General features: G+C 36.9%; 2 protein-coding genes across 2 annotated transcripts; one reads left to right on the top strand and one right to left on the bottom strand.

Moving 5' to 3' along the window:
• Window positions 1-2472: 2472 nt before the first annotated feature.
• Window positions 2473-3674, top strand: LOC121804925 (E3 ubiquitin-protein ligase PUB23-like). The gene has a single exon (XM_042204645.1). The coding sequence runs from the start codon at window positions 2484-2486 to the stop codon at window positions 3672-3674; it is 1191 nt and encodes a 396-aa protein (XP_042060579.1). The 5' UTR covers window positions 2473-2483.
• A 3105-nt stretch (window positions 3675-6779) lies between these two features.
• LOC121804350 (E3 ubiquitin-protein ligase PUB24-like) lies at window positions 6780-8373 on the bottom strand. The gene has a single exon (XM_042203835.1). It carries the CDS (start codon window positions 8224-8226, stop codon window positions 6979-6981), a length of 1248 nt encoding a protein of 415 aa, XP_042059769.1. The 5' UTR covers window positions 8227-8373; the 3' UTR covers window positions 6780-6978.
• Window positions 8374-8751: the final 378 nt, after the last annotated feature.

Here is an 8751-nt window from a genome sequence, read left to right as displayed (position 1 = left end):
ACTGTTTTGCTTGAGAATTTTATACTCCCTCAGTCTAGAAGTCTCATTTAAATTGTGTGGACTATATAAAGAATATATGTAGAAAAAGATAGTGGAATGCAGGTCCTATGGTTTTATAAAATGTAAGTGAAAGGGGTTAATGCTCCTAGAATAAAGGACTTACTTACTATTTATATTAAAAATATATTAAGACATTTATTGGTAGACGAACTAAAATGGAAAAACGAAATTCCTAATAATAGATAGAGGGAGTATATAATCTAACGGATTTAACATTGGAATATGCTATATGAGTATATGATCATATTGTTGATTTATCTTAATGGGACAGCCACCAGTTCAATTTATCGAGTTCGACCAAGTTCAAATAAAGCAATCAAATATTGTTTGAGAAAACTATTTTATTTTTGCTTAATTTGATCAACAGAATCAGAATAAAACTTTAGATACATACTCCCTCCGTCCCACTTTAGGAGTCCGAGTTGAGTTCGGCACTAGTTTTAAGAAATGTAAATGAAAGTTGGTGAAAAAAGATAGTGGAATGTTGGTCCTACTTTTTTATATTAGTTTTATAATAAAATGTGAGTGGAAAAAAGTTAGTAGAAAGTGGGGTCTAATACCATTTATGGAATATTCCAACGGGACTCCTAAAGTAGGACACCAAAAAATGGTAAACCGGGACTCCTAAAGTGGGACGGATGGAGTATTAATTATGATGCCAGTAAGTAATTAGATCATGCCATATATGAGATATAGAAAATAAAATTTAAGTTATATATATAGGATTTGGAATGTAATCAAATGCAAACTCTAAATATTGTATAAACTCCAAACTATGATCTGTATCGTTAAAAAATGTCAACAAATTACAAAATAACAGCAACAGAAAATATCAACACAGTGTCAATGGTTGATACCGTGTTGATATTGTGTTGACATCAAAATCTTAAAATTTTACACTGTGTTGACATTGCGTTGACGTTATGTTGACACTGTGTTGAAAAGTTTGGATTTTGTACAATTTATAAGTTTGCATTTTATCATTACCTATAGGATTTTGCGTGTGCATGGATAGACATCTTTGTATTTGGATTTAAAAAAATATACTATGCTATATTGAGTATTGACAGAGAGAGGTAATATAGAATAAAAACCATATTTCTATAAATATTTAATAGAATATGGTTAGCAGCACAAGAGGTCAACGCGAGCCGGTACCTAAAACGAAGCAACCACGGTGGGAAAGGCACGGAACTTCCACGGGTGTCGGCTGCCACCACGTGATTCGTTGCCGTCGCCATTTTTAATTACTATGCTACATTAAGTGCTGAAAATAATGCTAGAACAATTATTTTTTTGAGTGATGTCTGTTCAAATAAAAATTTATTCATTTGCGAATTTATCTAAAAAATACTCCCTCCGTCCCACGTTACTTGAGGCGTTTCTTTTCGGCACGGGATTTAAGAAAGTTGTGTTAAGTGAGTTAAATAAAGTAGAGGGGGGAATAAAGTAAGAGAAAGAAGATAGAGTAAAGTAAAAGAAAGAGTAAAGTAGGTGTGATTAGATGTTTTGTTTTTAGTCAAAAAGAGAAATGACTCAAGTAACTTGGGACAACCCAAAAAGGAATACGACTCAAGTAACTTGGGACAGAGGGAGTATTTTTTTTCTCATGTACTCCCTCCGTCACATAGTAGATGGCATACTTGGGAAATGACACGTGATTTTAGGAGATATTGTTTTGTGTGTTAGGTGAAGAGAGAAAATAATATATTTATATTAATGTGAGCGAAAACTTTTTCCTAAAAAGGAAATGTGACATCTTTTGTGAGACAAACTAAAAAGAAAAGTATGACATCTATTATGGGACGAAGTAAGTATAAAGGAGTAGATTATGCTTTTAATTTGAGTCAAATCATTAATAGATTGAGTACATTTCATTTTAGTCAAATAATTATCCCTATTTAGAATAAGTACTAAAATACCAATAATTGTAATGTAAAGTGATTTGAGTATTAAATAAAATCATTAATATTGTTATATTCTTTTTACTAAAATTAACAAAAATATGGAGTATATTTTATAGCTAGTTTATTCTATCTTTTTTCTTTATCATTATTGTGAGACAATAATTCGAAAGTCAAAAAGGGTCCATAATGAAGATCCCTCCATGCTCAACAACGCAAAACACCAACACCGATGTACCGTTCATGCATTAACTCATCACACCCCATAAGATAATAAAAAGTCTCCTCTTTCAATTTCATTGAGTTCTTCAACTCTCTTGGAAAAAGTCCATTATCAACTCTATATGTCTCTCTCCTATTTAAATATTGACTTAATCCCCATAAATTAATTTCATTCCTAGCGCAACTTGAGAGATGGTCAGAACCTCACTTCTCCACATATATATATATGTATATACTATATAAAACCCACCTTATCTTCGTGTCTTCATCCAATTTTCAAAAATCTTCAATCCAAAAATGGAGATCGATATCCCATGCTATTTCCTATGTCCAATCTCAATGCAGCTGATGAAAGATCCGGTGACGATTCCGAGCGGCATAACCTACGACCGTGAAAACATCGAGAAATGGCTCTTCATATGCAAAAACGCCACTTGCCCCGTCACCAAACAGCCCATCGCATCCTTAGACCTCACCCCGGACCACACGCTCCGCCGCCTCATCCAGGGCTGGTGCACTCTCAACGCCGTCGACCGAATCCCCACGCCCAAGCCCGCCGTCGACAGCCCCCAAATCCGCAAACTCCTCAACGACTCCGAAAACTCCCCGGATTCAAAGCTCCACTGCCTCCGCCGCCTCCGATCCATCGCCCACCGAGACGACAGCAGCCGTCTCCACCTCCAGGCAGCTGCCGTCGCCTTCCTCTCCGCCGTCGTCAGAGAAAACTCCGACGCCGCCGCCAGAAACGAAGCCGTCGACATCCTACACAAGATCCAGCCGTCCGATTCCGATTTAAAAAAACTAACGGCGTTTAACGACGGCAGATTTTTAGATTCGTTAATGCAGATCATGGATAACGGCAGTTACCAATCCCGTGCCCACGCCGTTAGTTTAATGAAATCCGCATTCTCGGTGGCGGATCCGGATCACCTGATCGGGGCCCGACCCGAATTGTTCGTCCACGTGTCGCGAATCATAGCAGACAATATCTCGGCGGAGGCGACGAGGTCGGCGCTGAAGCTTCTGGTGGAGGTGTGCCCGTGGGGGAGGAACAGGGTGAAGGCGGTGGAGTGCGGCGCAGCGGGGGTGCTGATCGAGCTGCTGCTGGAGACGAGGGAGAGGAGAGTGTGCGAGCTGGCGTTGGTGGCGCTGGAGCAGATTTGCCGGTGCGCGGAGGGGCGGGCGGAGGTGGTGAGGCACCCGGCGGGGGTGGCGGTGGTGTCGAAGAAGATTCTGAGGGTGTCGAACGTGGCGAGCGAGAGGGCGGTGAAGATATTGGGGTCGATTGCAAGGCATGGGGCGAGTGGGAGGGTTGTGCAGGAGATGCTGGAGGTTGGGGTGGTGGCGAAGCTGTGCTTGGTGTTGCAGGTGGAGGCTAGTCATAGAAACAAGGACAGAGCTACTGAGATTTTGAGGTTGCATTCTAGGGTTTGGAGGAATTCTTCTTGCATTCCTTCTCATTTGACCTCTTCTTATCCTAATTCTTAGCTTCTTTTTTCTTCTGGCGTTTCATTTCTTTGGGTTAAAGTAAACAAAAGTAATTAAAAATTTATTTTGTTTGTGATATATGAATATATGCAAGTTTTTCGTCATATATGCAGTATGAATTTGGTGCTAATCGATACTCTTACAAGTTAGATCTCTTGAAGTCTTCTAATCATTTGATTGATGATGAGTTTATCATTTGAGGAACATATAATGATAAATTAACCTCTTCTTTTAAATGAGTAGTAATCTTCAAAATTATATGCCGTGATTAAATTTGTAGTATTATGTTTGGTTCATGAAATTGAATCTTATGTCTTAATCCTAGATGGATAGTCATATGATAATTAGTCATACTTAACCCTTCATACTAAATAATAACTCACAACTTAATCATAGATTATATTTTATCTAGTTATAAACCAAACTCACTGATTACAAGTAATATTAATGTTCTCCAAAAGTTCTCTTCACCGTCATCTTCAACCTTCAAAATGGAAATTGAAATATGAAATTGGGGCCGGGACAACGATGGGAGAGGTGCAATTCGTGAAGCAAACAAGCAGTCTTATTGAAGGACAACATAAATTGTGTGTTTGTCCACCGCAAAATCCATGCTTCCTAAAATTGAGTAATGAAATTTGAGCTATATAATCGAACGACGTTCGGGCAACGTAAATGCAATGATACGAAAACTCTGTTGTTAAATCCAAACAAAAAAGCCACACTCAAAACCATCGATTTAGATTTCTAGCTATGAAAGATTAGCCTCGATTGAATGTCGTTCTTTGTGATTTAGTAGCTTTAATATCGGTCCATTGTAGTGAGACATATAATAATCTCCAGCAATTTTCATATAATAGTGAGATCGGTTAAATGGACCCAAATTTCGTAAATGTGATATGGTTATGAGGGCAATAGATTAAATTATATCCTCTATTATGGATGTATCGGGTCAGCCCAGAGAATTTCGGACCTTACTCGGGTTGTGGTTTTTATCCGATTATAAATATTAGACCATAACTCTAAAGTTCGGGTTTTGAGCTAGTCTAGCGTCTTGTGGCTTAACCGGTCGCACCAGTTGAAACGAGACCCGATATCGTTCCGATTTTTAAAATATTGGTTTTCATTATAAAAGACAAACTAAGTCTAAGATGGGAAATCCATCATACTATGTTATTTTATTTTTCCCTATAGTAAAGGGTCGCAAACAATATGACACAATAGTATAGACACATTTTGTGTACTACCATAAGAAAAACTCAATCGAACTTTCAATAATTTAATTAGTCATATTAAAAACCCCCCGGTCCATCACAATGACAGATGAAGAAAATTTATTCAATTCTTATTATCATGATAATTGATAAAACAAAAATAGGAAGCGTGATGTTTGGAATGTTGACTATATACACTTGACAAAACTATGACCTGAATGTGAGATTGTGAGTAAATTGCAATATGAAAAAAGGACCTGAATGTGAGTAAACGATGATTTCACAGCATAATTTCATGAACCTTTCCTCTTCATTTGTTACAAACTTTTTTTTATTAATTCATTACTAATTTTTATTTTTGACTGCATGAATTATTTTTGATCAGTATCTTACATTCTTCAATACATACACCCAAACAAAATTAATACGCGCGGAGTGATTTTTTTATATGGTACTATCTTTTGAAATATATATGCTTATAGTATATAGATAAATGACTTTAATTTTTTACATATACTTATAGCATAGTCATATAAGGGGCGAATGCACATAGGGCAAGGCGTTATTATTTCTCCAGTAACTTTAACAACACAAGGCTATTATATTAATTTCATTATTTTATGAGTGAATTATAAATAAAAATAGGGATATTGATATCATGTAACTTTCAAAAAGTTGGGTTTTCCCAAAAACTTTGAAATTGATAAATAATATCACGAACTTTATACTGGGTTTGTTATTTCCCACAAATGAAAAAATTATGGCAGTATTAATAGATTGAAGAACAAATTTGGAGGGTGTGCTTCAAGAAAAACTATTCTCAAAGATTGAAATTCTTGAAACTCTGGAAGTTGTTGTCGAGAAATTACGAAAAAAAATCTGTATCATGATATTATTTGTCGGAATTTTTTCATTAGTTGGAAATAACAAACTCGGGGTAAAGTTCGTGATATTATTTGTCAATTTCAAAATTCATGAGAAAAACCTAACTTTTTGAAAGTTTCATGATATTATTAGGTGCCAATATCCCATAAAAATATTATTGGAGAATTGAATTCTAACTTTTTCCTATGTACGAATTTTAATATCATTGCGAATCCCTGGACGTATAAACAATCAAGATTGAGATTTTTTTTGCATTATTTTGAGAAAAAAATTTCATTTTTCACAATATAAGGGATAAAATTATTCATTGATTATATTCACTAACATGTGTAATTTAGAGGTACTTATCAATTAAGAAAATTAATTAGACTAATTGAAAGCTAATATCATTAGTCTCATTTAAATTAATACAATTAAAAATATTTTGCCAATAAATAGGTAAATCGACAACTAACTATAGTATGTCATTTATTTTGATGTATATTTTAATTGTGATGATAAATATTTTATATGTATATATATATATATATATATTCATTTTTATTATAATAATATCATCACAATACAATTATTTTAAAATACTTTATTGATATTATTGAAAGTAATTCATTACAGTTTTGGTACAAACCAAATCGTTTAGGATTTAGTCAAATAATCTAACTTTAATTTATGAAGTGTATTCAAACAATAATTTCATAATCATATATTTCGATTTAGCCAAAGATCTAATAAAGCAGATACTATTGTCAAATAATATTATTTCAGTTATTTTTTTACTTTCTGTGTTATAATACTTTGCCAATCTTGTATTATTAAAATTCGTGTCTATCTTCAGAAACCTTATTTAAAAGTTCAATTTCGCATTAAATTTCTTCATCAAAACTAATGTCTATATACTATATGTTAAATTTCTCTTTCTAATAAAGTAGTGTCATTTCTCATTAACAATATTTATGGGCTATTTTTAATTTTCTCATATTATATTAAAATTGGTATGGAATGAAGTTGAAAAGGCAAAATAGCCAAAATCTGGAAAATGGAAATTGCTGAAGTTACAAATCCATTTGTAGCCACATCAAATAAGTCGATCTGTTGAATTATACTAGTAATTAAACATACAAATCCAAAAATCAGAGTAAAGTGAGCAAAATTATATAGTAAATCGAAAAGTTATTGGAGATGAAGATATAGAGTTAGATTTTTAGCTACCTAGAATACCTGGTGAAGAGATAAAGCTGTATGCAAGGCGAATTACTCCACACCTTAGAATGCAGTTTCAAAATCTCCCTCGCTTTCTTCTTCAAATACACATCACAATCCGCCTGCATCATCATGCACAGCTTCGTGACTCCTCCCACCGTCAGCATCTCCCCCACCACCGCCCTCGTCCCCGAATACCTGGCGATCGACTCATATATACACATCCCTCTGTCATCCGTCGCCGCGGACACTCTCATCAGCCTCTTCGCCACCATTCCCACGCCCCCCGCGTGCTTCAGAAACTCCTGCCTCCCCTCCGCGCACGTGCACACCTGCGCCAGCAAGCTGAATATCAGCTCCGTCGTCTTCTTCTCCTTCCCGCCCATCTCCATCTCGATCGCCTCGAAAACCGCCCCCGCCTCCACTATCTTCGCCTTGTTCCTCCCCGCCGGGCAGCTCCCGATCAGGATTTTCAGAATCTCTCTCTTCGCCGCCGCTGCCGTCGATTTCAATCTCAAAATCCTCACCATCTCTTTGAAGAAATCCGGCTTCAATTTCTCCAAAATACTCGAATTCGATATTTCTACTGCGTTTTTTAGTAGAGTTAGAGCGTCTGTTTTTGTTGAATCTTCAAATTTGCTATTCAAAATCCATAGAATCGATTGGAAAAGGTCGGGTTTCTCCTCCACGATCTGCTTGTTCTCGGCCGTCGGAGACCACACCAGCCGCAGGATCCTCAGCGCGAGATCGACGCCGGCGAGATTTCCGTCGTCGAAGCGTCTCATCACGTAAGATATCATCGATTTCGCCGCGCCGGCCTCCGCCAAGCACTGCTGATTCTCATCGTCGACGTCGCTCGCGAGCTCGTCTAATTTCCTCAGCGCCTCCAGATTCTCGGCGCCGCTGCGGCGGCTGCCCACGGCGCGGATGAGCTTGAGCACGGCTGAGCGGTGGAGAGGAGACTTGGGAGTGGGGATCCTGTCGATCCCGCTCTTCGCATTGGCGATGCACCACGTCTGAATCAGCCGCCGGAGCATGTGGTTTGGAGTCAAACCGGCTGATTTCGATAGCGGCAGCTTCGTCACCGGACAAACGGCGGCGGAGGAGGAGGAGGAGGAGTTCTCCGCCGTTGAGAGCCATTGGTCGATGCTTTCACGGTCGTATGTGATGCCGGTGACGGTGGCGACGGGGTCTCTCATGATCTGGAGTGAAATGGGGCATAGGAAATATTGAGGTATATCGATTTCATCCATTTTTATTTTTAATTTCTCTTTTCTTATGTTAGAAGAAATAATATAATGAAATCGGAATGTTATATAGAAAGCAAGATTGGAGAGATATTCATATAAACGTGTGGGAGAGGATGGAATGAAATAATGAGGAGTTTTTCTAGTATTACAAAAGTGGTAAGAGAAAGCTGCTGCTTTATTTATTGGTGCTTTTGAATGGAATAAAGACTATACGAAATTTGAAGAAATGTATTGCATGAATACTCTACCTTACCTCGTCAGTATTGTCGTTGATTTTGTATATATATATAATTATATATACACGCCATGTGATTCACTATGAATACGATGACTGTATTCTGCTGACTCAACGATAATTAATCAAATATGAGTAATTAGTGTTATAATTAAATTGTTGGTAAATATCACATACACAGATACAATGATGTATGTATATACATTACTACGATATTAAATTAAATTGATAAGATCGAAATATAAATTTACAGAATATGATACAGGCATTCCCATTTGAAATTCTTTAGTAAG

This window comes from Salvia splendens, chromosome 1 (genome assembly GCF_004379255.2).
Source record: "Salvia splendens isolate huo1 chromosome 1, SspV2, whole genome shotgun sequence".
NCBI lineage: Eukaryota > Viridiplantae > Streptophyta > Magnoliopsida > Lamiales > Lamiaceae > Salvia > Salvia splendens.
Note: the sequence above shows the minus strand (reverse complement) of the source record. Positions and strands in the feature narration are given on the sequence as shown.